The sequence below is a fragment of the Myotis nattereri genome, assembly GCF_964212035.1.
Source record: "Myotis nattereri genome assembly, chromosome: 3".
NCBI lineage: Eukaryota > Metazoa > Chordata > Mammalia > Chiroptera > Vespertilionidae > Myotis > Myotis nattereri.
In genome coordinates this window covers 43,171,455-43,194,368 of record NC_138077.1, presented here as the reverse complement: position 1 = coordinate 43,194,368, position 22,914 = coordinate 43,171,455, and the positions used below count along the sequence as shown (strand labels likewise).

The 22,914-nt window shown below is 36.3% G+C and overlaps 1 protein-coding gene across 2 annotated transcripts in view; it reads right to left on the bottom strand.

Annotated features, from left to right (window-relative positions):
- Positions 1-22,914, bottom strand: part of VPS8 (VPS8 subunit of CORVET complex) — a 263,787-nt gene that overhangs the window by 220,524 nt on the left and 20,349 nt on the right. For both annotated transcript variants that reach the window (XM_081086229.1, XM_081086230.1), the window contains 4 exons: positions 18,464-18,594; positions 13,659-13,752; positions 10,085-10,117; positions 9,089-9,143 (listed from right to left, as the gene is read on the bottom strand). In XM_081086229.1, coding sequence (XP_080942355.1) covers positions 9,089-9,143; positions 10,085-10,117; positions 13,659-13,752; positions 18,464-18,594 — 313 coding nt within the window. The remainder of the gene's footprint in view (positions 1-9,088; positions 9,144-10,084; positions 10,118-13,658; positions 13,753-18,463; positions 18,595-22,914) is intronic.

The following is a 22,914-nucleotide window of genomic DNA, read 5'->3' as shown; positions in this document are numbered from 1 at the left end:
CAAGAATCAACTGATTAAGTTACATCATTTTAAATACATGTATTAAGCATCTACTAAAGGCTCGGCACCCAATTAGACACTAAGAATGTGGGGGGGTTGGGGGAGACACAATATCCACACAGAAGCATAATACACAACTTGCTAATGATAAGTAAAAAACTCCACAAGAAACCTGTGTCTCTCCACAAACAACCCCTTTCATCGCCCTCATTCCATAATTGTATTTCTTGCTATTTTTAAGATGAAAAGTTACAGGGAATACCGCCTTTTTAAGTAGCTTTAAAAATTGAAAAATCAAACTTTATTAATTTAGAATTTGACTGAAATTTCCATTTCTATTACCCATGAAGAAAAGGTTTACTAAGCAAATTAACAGAACAAATAAAATTATAGTGTTTAAACTACTTAACAGAATTATTTCAAGCATCAACACTTGATATGCTAAAAGTAAATAATTAAAATCTCTACTAGATTAAGTTATTTAAGGGCAAGGATTTTGCCTTAATCAGTTCTGATATCTCCAGGAGGCACTCAAATATTTATTAAATGTTATTATCTAATAATTAAAAGAAATTTCTCTAGGCCGTCTCCTAGATAATGCTTATTTTATATAGCGTTCATTACTGTACCCACTTGAAACCCATGAAATAAAAAATTTAAATATAATAAGGCATGCCTACAAAGTATAACTTTAGAGAGGAAAATAAATAAATCCACCACGCTTGCACAATCTGGAATTCTCTCAACTCCCTCAGCAATTGTTTGTATCACCCTTCACTAGTATTAAAAACAATACAAAAGGCCCAAAATGGAGTCACTTTTGCTAAGCCCCCTATCACCAAACTAAGACTTAATACGTAATTAGTTTCGGTGTCTCCCAGGAATGGAATTTTAAACCAGTCCATCAGGAATTGCCTGGTCAGTACTAGTCAGGTAATCTCTCTGACAGACCTGTCATAAAGGAAGGTGACCTTGCCACAACCAATCTGCTTTTTGCTAGTATTAACTTCCTTGCTCCATTCCCTTCTGCCTATAGAAGTCTTTCATTTTGTATAGCTTCTGGGAGCTCCTTTCTATCTGCCAGATCAGCGATTTTCAATCTTTTTAATCTCATGCCATACATAAACTATTCACCAAAATTCTGCAGCACACCAAACAGTGTATTTTTTTGCCGATCTGACCAAACAAAATAGGTATCATTTTGATTCATTCACATGGGATGGCTATTGTTGTGTGAGCTGTTGTTACTTTTTTATTTGACAATCTAAGGGAAAAGAGGTCAGTGCCCTGACTAAATAGTCAGGTATTGCATGTTCTAAAAATTCTTACGTCACACAGGTTGAAAACTGCTGTGCTAGATGATGCTACCTGATTCATAAATCACTGAATTAAGCCAATAAAATCTTTAAAATTTACTTAGCCAAATTTTATTAATATTATCTACATGCTACTTTTTGGAGGTAAATATGTTTTCCACTATGAGAATAAGACCTCCGTAAGGCAAAAGTTGTACGTGAATAAACACTCCCAGAATACTAGCATGGTGCCTTCCTTACACTCAGCGGCATCTGACAATTATCTGAACAGCGTCCACATTTGCAACTCTTCCTTTTGTAAGGGTAGTTATCAAAAACAGCCACAAACCATGCATTCTCAGGTCTAGGAAATATTATGTAAGTCCTTTTGCCCATCCAAAGTTAAATACTGTAAGAATATTTTTCTATGTTCATAAACTGGCTCAAATAGCAATTTCCACCTTCCCAAGGAATTCTGACACAATTGATGGCTGTATGGTATCTGCCACACAAAAAATACTTCTCGTTTACTGAAATCATTTTAGATTTTAGCCTTCTATGATGAATATTCAAAAAGGAGTAAAACTCATAAATATATAAGGGCTGATGTGTTTTAAAAGTCATTATCTTTATTCATATCTAGCATTATTACAATTACAGATTTTTTTTCTACTTTCCTTATTTACATACTTTTTCTCCCCTCCCCTAGTTTAATTCAAATTATTAATATTTCCTTTATTTTCCTTACTCTAAATATGAAGTGACATTTTATTTTGCTTAACTGAAACTGTCTATAAAAACTGGTGTTTCCCATTGTCCTTATCAGGGTTGCCTTAAGCAGTCAGCAGCTTATCCATACACCTTATTTTGCAAACTGTCACGATACAACGGTTGGGCAATAGTGTTCCATACAAATCACTACTTTGGGTCATGCGTGTAGGCAATGGATGAACTGACAGTTAAGAGGACAAAGGCAGAAACTCCATTCCAGTCTCACAAAGCCCCCAGAGTCCAGGCTCCTGCCTTCCAAGCACAGAGTCCTGTCTGAATATAGTCCTGCTGTGATCCTTTGTAATCACTGCTTTGAGATCCAACCTTTACATAGTTCGGATCCACCAAACTTAGAGACAACCACTATTGCTTTCTGATTTAACGAAGTTCATGCTTTAAATTAGACTAAGTATTATAGCTCAGGAAAAGAAAGAATAGGAAAATTAAAGTGTATGATAAAATAGAAAATAAAGGTACCATTAAGAAAGAGGAAACAGAGAAGAAAAGAGGAAAGGAAAAAGACAGTACGTGATTTGTAGGTTAAAAACCCAAAAATGACTCTGCTTTCCTAACTATGGGTCCCCTGTACTGAAAACTAGCTAGACAAGAAACCAAATTATCAACCTTGGCCATTCCTGAAAGATGTATTCATTTACATCCAACAGGACTGTGTTAATAAAAATAATCTCAATTTTTTCTCGATTTTTACAATGTATTCATTATAATACATTATAGTGAATTATAATACATTGATAATGTCCCTTTATAAGATCACATGGCTAGGAAGTGATGCACAATATATAAAATATAACCTATTTTAACTTCTAAAGATATTTATCAATTCTTATTGCTGGCTTTATACAATCTATTTTTACAGTAGCATATTAACAAACTATCTATTATAGAATTTAAACTAAATTCAGAAGAGGTAGATTTCTATACATAAAGGAAAATATAGTCTTATTGGAGTGGTTTCTTTGCTAGAGTTAACTAAACACTCTATAGTCCAAGTAATTCTGGACAATTCTGGGGAAAGTTACAAAAATAAAAATAAAACTTCTTTCAAACACTTAAATTCTGTAGTTACATGGACAGAAGCAAGTAAGATGAAAATCAGTGCTCTCTGCAAATTCAACTCTCCAGGGGCTCTTGATCTCAATTTAAATGTAAGCATTCTATTCTCCCCCTACTCTCAGAATTCTCCTTTGTCTATCATTGGGGTGAAAGGATTAAATTAGTAACATCTAATTTCATTTACAAATTCACATAAAGCCACTTTTGGTTGGCACTGTCAACTTAGTTTTTTGTGTGTGTTAATTGGAGTGGGTCCTTATGAAGCAAATACAGTGGGGCCTTGACTTACGAGTTTAATTCGTTCTGAGACCAAGCTCGTTAAGGAGCTCGTTAACGCAAATTACTCTATCAACTCAATGCAAAAAAATCAGCGAGAGAAAAAACTCATTAGTGGGGACGCTCGTAAATCAAGGCCCCCACTGTAGCTGGACAAGAAATAGGAAATGAAACTATCTTTTTTCCTATAAACTTCACAAAATTGGCATACAGCTTAAATGAGAAGTACAAAATGGTATAAATGCAAGAGATTATTATTAACAATAAATAGATTACCAATTAATTAAAAGAACTTGTAGCCCAGGTATCACAAAAAGCACATTTATTTGACACTGCAATGAATTATACCTATTTCTTTTATTAGCATACCTTTCAAAGTATACTTCACTTAGGGTAGATCTCCTAGGTATATTCTGGGCTTAAGAGTAATGTACTGAATAGCAAAGAAAAGTCACACAAATAATGCATAAAGCCTATAATAGCTATCAAATCTAAATGTGAACATACTCCCAGAATTTTTCTTCTCTTTCCATGTACCAAAATTAACCCAATCCTCTATTTTTTTTTTTTTTTGGCCCCTAATTTGTTTTAACTAGTTACTAAAGACTGTCTAAGTAGGAAATACCTAGATCCAAGAAGGAATCAAATTTAATTGTGTGTGCAGAGCTCTACTGTTATTGGCAGTATTCATCATTCTTCAGTATTACTCTTTTCTTATCCTTTGAGTACATTAAAATATTCTCTAAGACCAAAGGAGAAGCAAAGAGATATTAAGAAACATTTTCATCAATGATTATAAAACAGCAAAAACACTTTTACCTGACCTCCATCTAACCAACACACAGAATTAAAGTTCTCATTCCCTCTGTAAAGGTTACTGACTGAACCCAGATAACACTGAATCCCCATGGCTAACTGGCTATTTTCCGGAATGCTGATCCTTACAAAGAGTCATTTGTGTTCATTCCCAAACTTGTTCATGCCATTCATGCCACTCATAGTACTGTACTTTACAAACTTAATTAAAAATATATAAACTGATGAAATAGAATGAAAAAGAAAGGGCTATCATTTCCATGAAAACTAAATGAATGCTTTAGAGAAACTTGGTAAAGATAAATTGCTTTAAAAATTGTCATAAAATAGGATGTGTGCAAGATAACTGCAGAAGATTCAATAGAAGTTTTATGAAAACCTAATATTTTGTATTTAATTCACAGGTGCCTAAGCTCTTACCTCTTTTTTAAAAAATTAAAAGTGCAAATTTTGCATGACCTATTATTGATGCAGTTTATGCCAAAAAAGATGCCACAGACCTCCATCTGGCAGATACAAACTCAAAGTAAAGGCTTTGGTATATATCAAAAGATTAAGGGGGAAATGAATATTTATATATTTTCAGTTAAAACATCTAAGGTATGCATAAATTTATAATTTTTAACAATTCTCTGTTTTAACTTTCAATTAGCTGGTTTTCTTCCATGAGCACTTCATAAGAGGGCACTGACTAATTGATAGCATTCTCTTTCAAAATTAAAAGGTCAAAAGAGAAAAAGTCACTCATGCAAACCAAAATTACTATACCTTTTCCTTTGAATCCATGGAGAAAAGATCAAAAGAGAGAAAGCAAGAGATCAGATCAAAAGTTCAGAGAAAAGACAGGTAAAATTTCAAGAGTTTAAGTGACAAACTATAGTTATCTATAGGAAGGATACTAACTGTGATTGACATCTCTAGAGTTTATGGTTATATTCGGGTATTGGTTATTGGAAAAGAGAAAAGAAATAACATTCAAATTACAGCACAGTAAGTAAATCCAAGTTCATTAGGTTTGATAAAAACAAAATTAATTTTCGTCCTGGCTGGGTGGCTCAGTTAGTTGGAGAGCCATCCTATACTGAAAGGTTGGGGGTTCGATTCTCAGTCCAGACACATACAGAAGACAACCAATCAATGTTCTCTCTCACATTGATGTCTCTCTCTCTCTCTCTCTCTCTCTCTCTCTCTCTCTCTCTCTCTCTCTCTCTCTCTCTCTCTCTTTTCCCCTCTCAATCGATGCTCTCTCTCACAATGATGTTTCCCTTTCTGTCTCTCTCTGTCTCTCTCTGTCTCTCTCTCTCTCTCTCCTTCCCTCCCTCCTCCTTCCCCTCTCTAAAAAAACAAAACAAAACTCCCCCCTCCCCCAAGAAGACAGTCTACTAAAGTATGCTAGCAACCTAAAAATGGAAAACTAAGGACCTTGGGATAGGGAAACATCTTTATTAATGTTTGAATTTTTGAGATCCTCATATAGGTAAGATCCAAGATACGCAATAAATGCCATATATCTATAATTCCACACGAATAAGCAACATAGAAGTAGACACAGACACTGGGGCGGTGGGGGCTTGCCTCAGGGATGGGAGTGGCCGGGTGAGGGGGGTCAATGGGGGGGGACATATGTAATAGTTTAAACAATTAAAAAAAAAGAATAAACAATATACATCATTCTTTATAAAGCTTATAATGATTACTATTTTAATGTCTCAGGTCACTATTCCAACGGGGAAATCTATTACTAATTAAACAAGTATGGTTCTTCCTTCTACACTTTATCCTATCATCAATGAAGATGTTTAAAACAATCAGCTTTAACCCAAGTTTTCAATCCAGACACTTCATAGTATTATTATTCTACCCAGGTTTTCAAGCAAATTTAATCAATTTGTTAAAACTCATTGTCTAAATATATGATTCTTACAAAAATGAGTAAAATTTATTAACATAGTTAAAAACCCAAAGCACAATCAGAATATTAAGATTATTTCTCAAAATATTCACTCTAGAATACTTTCTTTTCCATTAACTTATAATAAGACTACTATTTCATCAGAAAGCTACTGGGATTTAAGGAAAATTAGGAAGCATGCCCAAGGAAATTAAGGAGACATTAGCAAAATATAATATACTTTTCACCTTTGTTAGTTTTTGTTTTAATTATATTCATTTTAATTTGTTGCATTAATCTCTACATGGATTTGATTATAAGCAGGTACATATTCTTATAACTTCGTGGTAAGGAGGGAATGTTAAAACAGATAGAGTTGAGGAAAAATAATGGTAAGTGGTAACAAAAACTCAACATTCATTCTGCTGACAGATAAATATATGCCTTATATTCTATCCACTTTCACTTTAGTTCTTCTTTTCTTCATATATCTTGGAATTGGCCTCCTTTTCTCTCAGGACAGGAGAATTGCTCAGAATGGGGGGAATGCACTGATCTAGGATTCCATATTCCTTGATTCTAACCTTGGCTTTGTGCATGTCACTTAACCCCTCTGGTTCTCAATCACCTCATATGTAAAATAAGGGGACTGAACTAAATGACCTTTTAAGATCCTTTCCCAAAATCCTATCAATCCAATACCCGCTATGGTCCCCATAGGAAAACAAGCATTCCTACACCTGATAGCTGGTAAAACTTTCTGGAAGGCAACTAGACAATACATATTAGGCATGTTTAAGATGTCCATACCCTGACCCGGGATATGACTTGGGACTTTTAGGAATTTGTTCTAAGAAAGTAATCACATGTACAAAAATGCAGTAGCAAAGATGTTTACCACTATACTGTTTAGAAACAACCTAAATGTCTTATAGTAGGAAATTATTATGTAAATTATGGTGAATCCATCTAAAATAATATTATGTAACCATTGAAAATAATGTTACTAATGAATATATAATTACATGGACAGATGTTCACTATAATGAAAAAAAAAAAGCAAGTTACAAATTACATGATCCCATTTGGGGGTCGGTATATGCACACAAGCACACACACACAGAAAAATATTAGAAGGCTATATACAGAAATGTTAGGGAATATTCCTGCATGGAAGAATTTGGTATTTAATATCTTCAACCTTTTGCTCACCTATGTTTTCTAAATTTTCTATTATGAACACATATCAATAATGGAATCAGAAAAATATTATTTAAAAAATAAATTTATAATTCTCTTGAGAGAACCAACCATATTTTTCATTTCCATTCTTCTCATCTCCAAACAATAAAATTCATATTTATGTCAATCACCTTTGAAAACACTAGGTATAAAAAATCACATGATAAATAAGGCTTTGGGCATAATAAAAAATTTTATAAATAGGGAACCAAATTGTTCAAAAACAAGGGAAAATAACTAATCCTATATAATAAAGAGCTAATATGCTAATGGTCATGAAGCCCTCACGCCGTAATGACTGTTCAGCAGGAGGCTGTGTACGAGGCAGGGCAGAGCCAGTCTGTTCATGCTCCAGAGACAGGACAGAAATGGAGAGGCGCCCAGAGGAGGCGGGCCCATCCCATGGTGGGGAGGCCCGGGGTGAGAGCCTTTAGCGCCCTGCCCTCACCAGTCCTTCCCCACCCACCACTCGCATTCAGAGCACCCCGCCGCCCACCTGCCAAGGGAAGGAGCAGAGCGCGCGTACCACCAGGAAGCGGCGCTCAAAACTCTGCAGCAGATGGGAGGCTTCCACGCTCTCCTACGGTGCCATGATGGGGTGGAGCCGCTGCATTGCTCCCGAGATGGGCAGAAGCAGGGAGGCACCCAGAGGAGGCAGGACCAGCCCAAAGCAAGTCGTGGGACCAAGGGCGGGGCTTGAAGTGGCCAGAGAAGGCCGGAGGGGGTGGGGGCAGGGCCAGGCGCACTCGAGGTTAGGGTGTCAAGGCTGGGGGGCGGGCAGGTGGACAGGTGGGTGGGGTGCGCGTGGATGGGCGGGGCCACATGATTTCCCATGCTGGGCCTCTAGTAAATAAAGATGTAAGGCCCACAAAGACCAAATTGTGGTCCTGCTATTAAAGTATCCCCCAGTAATCCTTCTATAATATCCTGTGGATTTCTTAATGAAATACAGTGTCATCAGGAACTCCATTTGAGATGAAAAAGACTTAAGATCCAGAGAACACTAAAAATGACAGAAAAATGTTTATAGTTTTTAAATTAAAAAAACAACAAAACAAAATGTTCTTCTAGTAGTGTTGAATTCAAAAGCAAAGAAAGATTAATGAAACAGGGGTTAGTCTCAGACAGGAAAAAAAATGAGAAAATAAGTAAGATTAACATCTTCCTTATAAATGAAACTAGTTAAGTTCTTGTCTCAACCAAGAAAATAATTTGATTAAGGGCTAAAAAAATTACCAGTTTATGGTAGGGGATTTGCAATGTAAAATAAAAAGAATTTATTGTCAGTGAGAGTTACTAAAAATGACTGAGAGTGCCCAAGAACCTCTTTCCTAAAGATCTTCTAGAATACCTATTACTCAGATATGAATTAGGATTAAAAAAAATCACCCTACCACTCACCACCAACAAAAGGCAGACAATATCACAACCCAAGCTCCCTTCCAACTTTGTATTCTTTTTGTCTAGATCTACAGAGAGTCAATAGATATGACAGCTCATAAATTCATAAAGAAAATAAATTTGCAACAAGCAACAAAGTGAAGCTGAGTCAAGTAACTTAACTATAAAAATACTGCTATTTTTCAAGTTCTTCTGGGGTGTTTTTTTTCCCCCAAGAAAATATAGTTCAGTTCACTCTGTAAACTATGATTAAAAGGCATTATAAAACCCAAAAGGATACTTAATATTTAAAGTAAAGAAAGTAAGTGCTTGGAAAATTTACCAAATATTAAAGCCAATCCGTGAGCTGTACCCACTGCTATCAGACTGGACACTGCCTGAGAACAAAAGAGAGGGTTATATTTTAAGAGAGCGGAGCAAGGATCCTGGAATAAGCAGAGCTGAATTTGCTGGTCTTCCTTCCTCTAGGCAACAAATGACATACCAACTATTACAAATAAGGAGAATTTCATCTGAGAGGCAAAACAGGAAATGAAACGCAGGACATTTTATTTCTGGGACTCCCTCTAAATTTACTCTAAGGGCAATAATCTCAAACTAGTATAGGTTCAACATACTAGAGAAAAGCATGACACTTAACTTCCCTAAAGCAAAAATTCAGAGGTCCAGACAAAGTAAGAGGCACTAATGCTTCCTAATCAAGAATCTGCTATGAGGTGTGGAGAAGGGATTAGAAAGCTCTTCTCCAGTTTATTCCTAGGAGCCAAAAGACACCAGAAATGTTCAAAATTCAGCCGACTTCCTCACCATTTAACTAATAAAAGAGCTACAGGAGGCAGCTGGAACTAGTCAGGAAAAGAGGGCACTAGCGTGCTCTCAATATGCCCCAGTTCTCTATAATCACTTCACAGATTTACTTGGTAGGCCTGGCAAGAGGGTTCAGAGTTGTTAAATGTACCATGTACCGCAAAGTGATTTTACCAAATACTGTTTTCCACTCCCTGTAACCAAAGGGAAGCCGAATCACAGAAGGAGCAAATTTACTTGGGCAGAGTAAAACCACATACAAATAAACCTGGAAAACGCTAATCATTATTCCATTGTGTGCTTGTCAAACAAAAGCCTGAAGAGTAATAATATACTAGAAAGAGAACAGTCAACAGGGATACATTTTAAATCTGGTAACTGGCAATAAGTGACTTATAAATTTATCATCATAATAACTTATGTAATAACTTTAAACATTAGAAAAATAAATCTAAGAAAACCCAATCAAATAGAAAGCTTATCTTTAAAGAATTATTTAAAGTATACTTACAATTGCTGTAGGCAACCCGGCATCTACTTTGTCCTAAATGAAATTTAGAAGAAAAAAAAATACTTGAAAAGATATTCTCATTATAAAACAGAAAATGGTATAAGGCCTTTTCTTTACATAAACTTTGATCCAAATCAATTCAGACAGGAAATAGCACCTTTGTTTTTGCCCATAAGAGAAACTACAAAAGTTGTATATACGAACAAAATATCAAGAGCAAGAGAGTAAGCAAGAGCAAGATCATTTTATTTTACTTACTATAACAGATGCTTCAGGAACGGTACTGATTATAAATGAAAATGTAAAGGAAAAGAGAAAGGAAAGAGGTTCCAATCTCAATAATGTGAATAAAGTATACATACGATGGGTGAAAATAGTAGGAGTACATAAAGATTTTAGAAAAAGAAAACATACACCAAAGATATTCTTCCTCTAAGTAGGAGTTTTCTATCCAGCAGATTATGCAATACCCCCTCAATAAAACCTGAGCAAGTTATATTCAGTCAGTTCTCAAGCATAAGAAAATAAAAAATAAAGTGGTAGTTCCAGCTCCTTACCAGTAACTGTACGATCCTGGGAAAGCCATCTAACCCTTCTGGATATTAGTCACTCATCTGTTCAAGAAATAGCAAACACTGCCCTATCTATGTCACTGAGTTGTCCCAAACTAATATAAAGTATAATATAAAGTATCATATAAAGGGTATCAATTTGATGCTTCTATAGCTTTAAATACTAGTAACGGATTACAATGATTAGCACTGTAAGAGCAAAGAGCTTTCACATACATATATTACACTACTTGATTCTTAAACCTGGAGAGATAGATAAAACAGGTAGTATTATTCTGATTTTTCAAATTAAGAAAATAGAAGTTTCAAACAGTTTAACTGACTTGCCCAAGATTATTCAGCAAGTGGTAGAACCATGTCTCAAACTCAGGGTTTCTAAGTTCCAACCAGACTCTTTATATCACTTCTGCATTTCTTTTCTATCAATGTGGTCAATTGGTTATCATAATCTCTCAGAAGGAAGAATCTCTTTTATCTGACTTATTGAGTTTCCCAGGAACTAACTTAAGAAACTTGCTCCAGTGCATAGGAATATGTATGAGAAGCAATTACCAAGGTTGCTATGTACAATGTCCTGGAAGGCAGAATATACCCAACTTTGTATGAATGTGTGTGTGTAAAGCTTGCCTGGCATAATGCTCAACAATGAAGCATGCAATAAATATTTGCTAAACGATTGATTTGTGTCCCAGACAGAGAAAAAGAGTGAGATATCAGATGAAGAACATAAACGATACTCAAAATGGAACCTGAATAATGAAATTAGAAGTCAGCTGACTTTAAAAACTAAAAACCACATATGTGGAAAGCATTTTAGAGATTACAGAATTTTAGTACTGGTGTTGAACATCTTAGGGTAGTGGTTTTAAAAAATCAGATGCGTCAGAATCACCAGGGATACCTGTAAAAATGCAGATTCCTATGCAGTACATCTGGGGTGATGCTAGAGACTCCAAGTCAGTACGTCTGGGGTGATGCCAGGAATCTGCATTTTAATAATCATTCCAGGATATTCTTACACATTACACACATTTTGCAAAAACACTGTGCTAAGGCATTTCTTTTATTGTAGGTGATCATTAAAAGAATAAATATCCTTTAAATTTTAATTTTAATTAATTTTAAATATAGTCACATGTCATATTACTTTGAAGAGGTTTCCAAAATTAAACAATGAAGTTCATAACTTTAAAAGTTTCATCTCTCCCAAGTGTTCTCCAGGCGTGGATTACAAAGCCCTGATGATCAAGGCCCCAGGCAGCCCTAATAACATCACTTACCACATGGCTAAAGGCATTACTGAACAACTATTCAGGAGAGATATCAAAAATATAACTAGCTTTACATGTTAATAAACCAACCATCACAGAAAAGCATACAATTTAAATTGAGCTGGTAATCCAGAATTAGGAAGGCAGAGTATGAAAACTGTCACAGGAAAAGCAGTTTTCATTTTAACATACCAAAGGAGCTCAGCCATAGCAATGAAATAAGAAGAGAATGCAAACACTCTGGGATTTATTAGAATTTTTTCCTCCTTTTCAAGAAAGAGGAGAAACCCTTTTAAATAACAGATTTATCTAATCATTGTTCAGTGTCTGAGTTTTTGTTCAGTCTCCATTATTCAAAATATTTTTAAAACTACACAGGTGGGTCAAATGACTGTTCTGGTTCATCTTGATTTTGAAAGGAATGAATTTCATCACCTACATAAGGATTAAATTCAGAAAACGTCATGGAAATGTAATCCTCAACAGGTGGTTCCCATTCTAGAAAATATGAGTTACTCTCCACCTAGAAAAGGAAGGACAAATGCCCAAGTTTCCTCCATTGCCTGACTATCTCTCTATTTAAATTGACTTCATGATATATGAGCTGGGTCAGGGTATACGAACTGCCCACAGAGAATACTTTTTCTTCCTTTTTTTTTTTTGGTATCTGCAATAAGAGCTTTAATAACCTGAAAATTGCAATGCATTTATGGTGTCATAATGCTACTTCTGTATCAATCTCTTACTCTCCTGAAAAATCAAAACTTTGTCCACATCAAATATATAAAGTGCCAATTAAACTTCATGAAAAGAACATAAAAACACATCGAAGTTTTTGAGGTATGAATCTGTCATCATCATCATTATCATTATTATTATATATAGGATCTATAAATTGAATTAGCAGACTAAAATTGAAAGAGTACATAAAACTATAGGCTTGGGGGGGTATCAAAGAAAAATTTGATAACACATACCGGAATCAGTGTCTATTGTCTTGGTGAACTATTAAATATTTTTGCATTAACCCAGTGCTCTAAATCATTTTCAGAAAAGACCACAGATATTCTCTTCCAGCCATTTTCCACTGGGCACATTCACCAATACCACCTCCATTTCACAACAAAGAAACACTCGACTTGGAGCCAAAAACCCCAATTTTAAGTAATTACTCTGCTCTCTCCTAACCCAATGATGTAAGGCAAGTTAATATCACCTCTCTAAACCTGACTTCTCACTTGAAAATAGGACATGGCTTTCCCTACTTTCAAAGTTCTAAGAGTAAGTAAAATAAGGTACATGAAAAGACATTGTGAATTATTTTTTTTAAAAAAAGAATCACTCAGTTGTAAAAGATTCTGAACAATCATTTCTCCATATGAAAAGACTAAAAGAACAAATACTAACTCACCAAATACACAAGATGGCAACTAAACTGAAAAGGAATTTAAAGAAAAGGCAGATAGTGTTTCTTTTAGGCTTGCTGCCATATTTCATTAGGCACACCCGAGACTCTGAGCAGACCTTTATTTCATGGCCACACTAATTTCTATGTCAAGATGTGTAGCCATGTCTTGCGAGTCAAAAATAATCACACAAAACCATGAAAGCCAGATTTTATTTTTCTTAAGCCTCGAGCCAAGAGAAGTGCTGTGCTTTGTTTTATGCTCATTCCTACTTCATTATGCCATTGCAGGTTATAAAGCTGGGGGGAGAGAACAAAATACTTACAGCTGCAGACACTATCTGAGCAGAAATTCCCTTCAAAAGTGAGTGTCGCATAACTGATCCATGGAGTGAAAAAGAATCAGGTAACCTCTTCTTCCTAAAAAGAAAAAAGAAAAAAGCTTAAGAACAAAAAACAAAACTGAAAAGGCAGGGTCTCAAAGCTTTGAAAGAAACACACACGCACACACACATTAAAAACAAGAAAAGTGGAGAGGTATAAAGAGTCTAATAGTCCCACATTAAGATGTTGTATTAAACCCACATTGAACCTTAGAGAAGTCAGGCAGGAAAACGAAGAAAGCCGCAATCCTTTTTCACTGATTTAAACACTTCCATGCCCACCTTAATATAGCAAGAGGTTCTACTACTCACCAGAAGGTTGCCTATAGAGCACTCCTCCTGCCCTACATGTCTTCATCCCCTCTACCTGCCTTCTACCCTCGCCCACCTTTCTTGCCCTCCTCCTTTCTATAACCACCCTCTCATTCTTCAGCCAACCACCTCAAATTCCCCATTCACTATTCATTCTCTGCTGCTCCTACTAACAGCTCCTTTCATTTACTCTACTCATCATCATACAAAATACAATTTTTAAAACTTTTACCAAACATTGAGCACCTACTCTGTGTGACCAAAAGTATGCTCTGGAGATGCAAAAATAATCAAGTCCAGGTTCCTACTCTCAAGGACCTCGTAGCCTGATGGCGAACCTATGACACGCGTGTCAGAGGTGACACGCGAACTCATATTTTTGGTTGATTTTTCTTTGTTAAATGGCACTTAAATATATAAAATAAATATAAAAAATATAAATCTTTGCTTTACTATGGTTACAAATATCAAAAAATTTCTATATGTGACACAGCACCAGAATTAAGTTAGGTTCGCCATCACTGGCCTAGCTAGAGGGACTAATAAGTAGTTCACTGGTAAATGTAAGGACAGCCCTGGTTAGTGTGGCTCAGTTGGCTGAGGGACACCATGCTCTGAGAGGTCACAGGTTCAATTCCTGGTCAGGGCACATGCCCAGTTTGTGGGCTCAATTCCCAGTAGGGGGACTGCAGGAGGCAGCCAATCAATGATTCTGTCTCACATCTATGTTTCTTTCTCTTCCTCTCCCTTACTCGCTCTCTAAAAATCAATAAAAACATATTTTTTAGAAATTCAAGGATAATGTTAGAGAAGAAAAATCAATAAAACACTATAGAAATGAAATAAATCAGAATTTAATCCTGTTTATTAGGGGAATATCAGGGACAGCTATAGAAAAGAGATGTCTAATCTGGCCTTGATGAATACCTAGGAGTCTGTGAGGCTACAAAAAAGCACAAGCAGAAATATAAAGTGTGTGGGGAGGGGAGGCGCGGTGGTGGGGGAGGGGAGAGGAATGTGAGTACACAAAATACATGAAGCAAGAGGATGGGGGAGAGATGCTTAGAGATTAGGGCAAAATGGTAAGAAGGGTCCAGACTGGTGCCATGACATTATTATATAGGCAAAAAGAAGATGCCATCTCATCAAAAACATTTAAATTATGGTGGTTTCATACAACTTTTAGGACTGTTTGTTCTATATCTGTGAAAAATACCATTGGGTTTTTGTTTTGTTTTTAATTCTCACCTGATAGTATGTTTTTATTCATTTGAGAGAAAGAGAGCGAGACAGAGATGTGAGAGCCCTGCCTGTTGTGGTTCAGTTGGCTAAGTATCATCCTATAACCCAGAAGGTTGCTGGTTCAATTCATGGTCAGGGCACATGCCCAGTAGGAGGCAGCCAATCAATGTTTCTCTGTCACATTGATGTTTCTCTCTCTCTTTAAAATCAATGAAAACATATATAAAAAAACAAATAAATTAATAAATAAAACACTGATGTGAGAAACATAAATGGGTTGTCTCCTGTAGGTGCCCTGACCAGGAATCAAACTCGCAACCTTTTGGTGCGAGGGTGGATGCTCCAATTGACTGACCTACCCGGCCAGGGCATCATTGGGATTTTGGTAGGGATTTTATTAAATCTTTAGATGGTTTTGGGTATTATGAACATTTAACAATATTAATCTATTAACATGGGATATCTTTCCATTCATTTGTGTCTTCCTCAGTTTCTTTCATCAGTGTACAGTTCTTTCACCTCTGTGGTTAAACTTATTCCTGAGTACTTTATTGTTTTTTGATTCTATTGTAAATGGAATTGTTTTATTACTTTTTCTGACATTTTGTTGTTATATGTAGAAATGCAAATGACCCAAATTAGCCAAAGCAACCTTAGGAAAGAACAACAAAGCTAGACATTACATTTCCTGATTTCAAACTATATAACAAAGTTATAGTAATCAAAGCAGTATGGTACTGGCATGTATTCCAATGGGACAGAATTGAGAGCCCAAAAATAAATATGGGCAACTAAAATTTGACAAGGGAGCCAAGAACACTCAATGGGGAAAGAATTCTTTCTCCAATAAATAGTGTTGAGGAAACTGGATAATCATATGCAGAAGAATAAAACTATACCCCTATCTTACACCACTCACAAAAAATAAATGGATTAAAGACTTAAACATAAGACCTGAAACCATGAAACTCCTAGAAGAAAACATAGGGAAAAATCTCAACATTGGTCTTGGCAAAAAGCATTTTGGATATGACACCAAAAGCACAAGCAACAAAAGCAAATATAAATAAATGGGATTACATCAAACTAAAAAGTTTCTGCACAGCAAAAGAAATAATCAACAAAATTAAAAGGCAATCTATGGAATAGTAGAACATATTTGAAAATCATCTATCTGATAAGGGGTCAATATCCAAAATATATAAGGAACTCTTACAACTCAATATTTAAAAAATAAACAATACAAGTAAAATTATGGGCAGAGGATATGAATACTATAGTAGACATTTTTCCCAAAAAGACATACAAATGGCCAACAGCTATAGTACATAAAAAGATGCTCAACATCACTAATCATCAGCGAATACAAATCAAAACCACAATGATATATCACCCCATACCTATTAGGATGCTATTATAAAAAAGACAAGAGGCCAAAACCGGTTTGGCTCAGTGGATAGAGCGTCGGCTTGCGGACTGAAAGGTCCCGGGTTCGATTCCGGTCAAGGGCATGTACCTGGGTTGCGGGCACCTCCCCAGTAGGAGATGTGCAGGAGGCAGCTGATCGATGTTTCTCTCTCATCGATGTTTCTAACTCTCTATCTCTCTCCCTTCCTCTCTGTAAAAAATCAATAAAATATATTTAAAAAAAAAAAAAAAGACAAGAGATAATTGGTGGTGAGGACCTAAGAAAAAAGAAATCCTATTGGTGGGAATGAAAATGATATGGCCATTATGGAAAACAGTATGAATATTTTTCAAAAATTAAAAATAGAACTACCATATGATCCAGCAATCCCACCAAAGGAAATGAAGTCACTATATCTGCATTCCCATGTTCACTGCTGCATTTTTCACAATAGTCAATATAGGGAAACAACCCAATAGTCCATCTACAGAAAAATGGATAAAAAAGATGTGGAGGATGTGTGTGTGTGTGTGTGTGTGTGTGTGTGTGTACAATATGGAATATTATTCAGCGATGACAAAGAAAGAAATCCTGCTATTAGTGCCAAAATGATGGACACTGAGGGCATTATGCTACATGAAATAAGTCAGACAGAGAAAGGCAAATACTGTATGATCTCATATGTGGAATGTAAAAAAGCCAAACTCATAAAATAGTAGTTTCCAGGGGCTGGAGCTTGGGGGAAATGCAGAGATGTTGGCCAAAGGGTACAGACTTCCAGTTACAATATGAATAAGTTCTGGGGAATCTAATGTACAGCATGATTACTATAGCTAACAATGCTGTATATACTTGAAAGTTGCTAAGAGAGTAGATCCTAAGTGTTCTCACCACAAAAAGAAATGGCAATTATGTGAGGTGATGGAGGTGTTAACTAACCCTACTGTGGTAATCATTTCACAATATATGTATATCAAAGAATCACACTGTATACCTTTAGTCTACAGTGTTACATCTCAATTACATCTCAATAAAGCTGAAAAAGTTTTAAGTTATCTATTTATAGGAAACAGTGATGAACAGGTTAATATACCCAGCAATGGCCCCTCATCCACAAAAGCTGACAACCTAAAGAAGACAGCACTGATACAGGTGAAATTTAAGAAGAGAAGAAAAATACAGACAACTTTATCAACATTAAAGTTACACATGAATTCAATAAAGTATTTACATTATGCTTCCTCCACTTCTCTTTCCTTTTCATGTGCTCTCCAAGAATTTAGAAGGTGAAAAGCAGCCAAAATGAACTTATTTAGGGTTAAAAGTCCTTTTAACAAATCTTTAATCATCTTTGTGACTCTCCTCTGAACCCATTCCAAGGGAATGAAGGAATGTTGGAGCTGACCTTAAGAGAGTGGGAAGAAGGGGGTGAGGCATGCAGGGAACAGAAAGATGGTGAGTAAACCAAGCTCCATGTTTCTACACTGTGCCAGGTTTGATTTGTGCTCCCTTCAGGGGCTCTACTGCTTTGGGGAGTCCCTGGCTGTTATTACAGCTTCCTATTGGAGGTGCAAAAGACGGTGGTCATAGTACCCATCTTTTTATCCTCTCTCCTCAACAGTGCCAAAATCTTTAGGGCCTAATACGCATATTACTTCCACCCAAGTGGGGCTTCTACTTCCTATGCAGGGCTTCAGCAGACCATATTGCACTATAAAGAAATATTTAAATTTTAAATGATCAAATATTTCAATTATTTGCAATTGTGATTTCAATGAGTACTTACCTTTTTAAGTTGGTCCTGTCACCACTATCTGAGCTTGCCACAGATGAAGTATCATAGGAGTGAGAATCAATAGTATCAATGTTTAACAATGTAGGATCCTCAAGAACAAAGGACTCATCTTCATCATCAGTCTAAATTGAAAGAATATGGATCAATAAATTCAAAATTCCAAAAAATCTGTAAGTCAGATAGGCATTAATAGGTTTCTCCAAAACATCTGCATGCTTATTTTTGCTTTACACCTCTTTTCTACGCATTGTTATTGACCAGAGAGGCACAGTACAGAATTAAATTTCAACTCTAGATAGACATCTTTCTACAAAAAGCTCACTCCAAAAATGTCTTTCTTGTAGCAGGAAGAAGGAGCAATTATGCAGATTGTTAGCAGCAGAATATTTCTTAAAATTCAAATCTGTATAGATGTGCTTCTAGTTAACTAACAGTCAATGGCTAATTAGAAGAAAACAAATACCACCTGACTATAAATAGTGCACAATGAGAAATATGACAGGCAACACAAGAAAGGCATTATGGGTTGGAAAGAGAATGTGCAAACACAGTGATTTCATAATATGGATTTTTGTCCATGGAAAAAGAAGTAGTCCAAAATGACTGTATGAGGAGGAGTTGGAGGTGATGGTAGAAAGAAAAATAAACTATAACACAAATCATAAAAAAGCCTTATATCCCATTGAGCTACATGATAGCAGAGTCCATGTCTTTCTAGTCCACCACTGTATCCCTAGTGCCTAGTACAATACCTGACACATAATCAGTACTCATTTGTTTAATAAATTAGTGTTCTATAGAGAGTAGGCAGTGGGAAGGCAACTGAGATTTTTAAGTAGACACACATCATAGGAACCATGTTTTAGAAAGATAAATGGGGCAGTGTGAAGATGGATGAGGGTAGAAGGGGAGACTGAGGCAGGGAGACTATTAAGAACCAGTAAGAAGGCTATTGGAACATCAAGGAAAGAGAGGAGTCCAGCCTAGGAATGCAACAGAAGAGATCAAGAAAAAGAATAATGACAGAGATATTACTGAGATAAAATCCTAAATCCGTGGTTATCATTTATATGGGGGGAGGGAGTTTAAGGCAGAAGTCAAAGAAGATTCCAAGGATTTCAGCTTGAGAAACTAGGCAAAAGGTGATATTACTGAGATAAGAAAGCAGAATGGCAGATAAAGCAGAATGAGGAGTTCGGCTTTGAACAAGTGGATTCTGAGCAACAGACATAAAAGAAAAATGTTCTGATCATACCTTCTCTTTCAGCTGGACTACCTTCTGCCTTACCATTTCCATTATTGTTCTTAAGAGAGCAGTCCATACTCATTATCTCTACTTTCTCCACCCATTACCACTACTGACAACTACCCTTGGTGAAATTAGCCAAATCCACTGGTCTACTTTCAGTTAGTATGTTCTCATCCTCTATGCCTCATTCAACACTACTGACCATTCCCTACTTGAAACTTTCTCTTCCCTTAGTTTCTAGTACATCTCTTTGCTGGTAATCCTCCAAGTTATGTGGTCTCTTCTAGCAGTCATGTTCTCTATTTTCTCCTCAGTCTAACCTTTAAATGATACTGTTCCCCAGGATTATATTCTTAGCACTCTTCCTGCTTCACTGACTATAGGAACAAGCGAATCCATATCTATAGCTTCAAGTACAATGTCATGATAATGGCTTCAAAATCTGTATCGTCAGTTTCAACATTTCTCTTGAGGTTTAGGCTCATATTTCCAACTGCTTTTCAGATATCTCCACACACACGTCTGCTAAGAACAGGGCTAAGGTTAGCAAGGAAACATTATGCTACCTGAGAGCTGTACAAGAATGGAACAACTGCTAGGAAAAGGGAAAGGAAATAATTCAGAAATCAGAACTATAGCGCAAAGGTCTTAAACAGGAGAGTCAATCAGAATCTTATTTCGTTTTCTTAAGTACATGGGGATATAATTAAAGAAAATAGCGAAGTTAAGCCAGGGTTGAGAGCTTACAGGATAAGTTAAAGAAAAAGTTTAACAGAAAAGTGGACAAAAGATATAAAAAGGCAATTCACAAAACAGATATCCAAATGGCCAAATATATGTCAAGGTACCCAGTTTCATCAGTCTCCAGGGAACATCAGATTTAAAAACTATGATGTGATACCACTACACATTTATACGAAGGAATGGCTAAGTGAAAAAGAGAGAAAAATTCAAAAGTTGGTAAGGATAGGGTAACCAGAATACCATATATGTGCTAAAGTATATATTATTACAACCACTTTGAAAAACCCATGGCAGTATCTATCAAGGCTGAACATACCCATATCTGATGACTCAGCAATTCTACACCTAGGTTTATATCCCATAGAAATGTGTGTCTTTATGTATGTATGCATATACAGAGCTAAAGACATGAATGAGAATATTCACAGCAGCACTTTTCATAGTAGCCAGGAAATAAAAAGTACACAAATGCCCAATAACATGAATAAATAATGGTATATACCAGTGATGGCGAACCTATGACAAGCGTGTCAGAGGTGACACGCGAACTCATTTTTTTGGTTGATTCTTCTTTGTTAAATGGCACTTAAATATATAAAATAAATATAAAAAATATAAATCTTTGTTTTACTATGGTTGCAAATATCAAAAAATTTCTATATGCGACACGGCACCAGAGTTAAGTTAGGGTTTTTGAAAATGCTGACACGCCGAGCTCAAAAGGTTCGCCATCACTGGTATATACATAAAAATTTTATATGGCAATGGGAATGAACAATTATATGCAAAAATATTACTAAATATAAAGACATAATATTGAGAAAAGTAAGTCAGACACTCAAAAACACATAATGTATAATTCCATGTATATAAAGTTTAAAGCAGGCAAGCTAATCAATGGTGGTAGACGTTAGGATGGTTTGGGTACTGAAGGGGCACAAAAGGAGCTTCTGCTGTACTAGTAATGTTTTCCTTCTTCATCTGGATTCTGGTTACATAGGGCGTTCAGTTTGTGAAAATTCACCAAGCATACACTTATGATTTGTGCACTTTTTCTATATGTATGTTATACTTCAATAAAAAGTTCAAAAGAGCTTTCTGACAGCACAATGCAACAGTAAGATTGAAGTGAAGCCAGGACTACTCTCAGAGAATGGGAACCTAAGAAGGATCAAGAGACATGGTCTTGATGAGGTTAAAGACCAGGTTTAATGGAAGGGAGTGGAAGGGGAGGTTGTTATAGTTAGAGAATGGAATTTGAAAATTAAAAACCTCAGAGATAGCACAGTTTCAAAGGATGATAAGGCCTAGCAACATTATTTCATACCCTAAATTCTGAAATTTAGGCTGTCTCAGTAATCTCTGCCTTTCCAACCTGTGAATATCTTGGATGTCTATTTCTTCCAGGACTCTCTCCAGGTTGATTTTGATGAACATCTGAACCAACATATCCTAGAGCAGCGGTTCTCAACCTGTGGGTAGCGATCCCTTTGGGGGTTGAAAGAACCTTTCACAGGGGTCGCCTAAGACCATCGGAAAACACATATAGAATTACATATTGTTTTTGTGATTAATCACTATGCTTTAATTATGTTCAATTTGTAACAATGAAATTGGGGGTCACCACATCATGAGGAATTGTATTAAAGGGTCGTGGTTTTAGGAAGGTTGAGAACCACTGTCCTAGAGCAAGTGCTTATTTAAACTTTCTACTTCTGCTCTTTTCATTTTTTTTCTTCTTAAAAGTCATTTCCTTTAACACATTTGCCCCCCTACAGTCTTCATAATGTTCTACAACTTAAATTATTTTTACTTTTGCTTATTTGCCTGCCTAGCTCCCTTGAGGTGTGAAGGCTGTTCAATTTCTTTTCTTTCCTTTTTTTTTAATTTTTAATAAATTTATAGAGTGACAGTTAAGAAAATTATATAGGTTTCAGGTATACAATTCTATAATACATCATCTATTTATTGTATTGTGTGTTCATCACCCCAAGTCAAGTCATCTCCCATCAACACTTATCCCCTGCCCCCTTTACCTTCTTCCCTGAGACCCTACCCCATCCAATTTGCAACCCCTCCCAAGCTGTTTGTAGTGGCTTTTCCAAATGTCCTAGCTCAGGCTTCAGACTTCCCTAAAATCTCTCAAACAAGCAGCAGCTGGCCTCAGCATGCCCCAGACCTCTTACTAAGTGGTCCCAGGCCCCGCACTAGCAGCACCCTGTCTTGGTGCACAGGTTGGAATGGGCACTTCCAAGCCCAACACAAGTAGTGCCATCTGTAGGTCACGCTGTAGCTTGTGCCAGCTGGCCCCAGGCAAAGCACAGGCAGTGGTTGACTGTGCACCTCCCAGGAGCCCCTGAGACAGTGCACCCTGTAGTCAGCTTCAGACTATAGCAGATTACAACCCCACCATATCCAGGAGCAACACACTCAAGGGTTGGACTGGGTG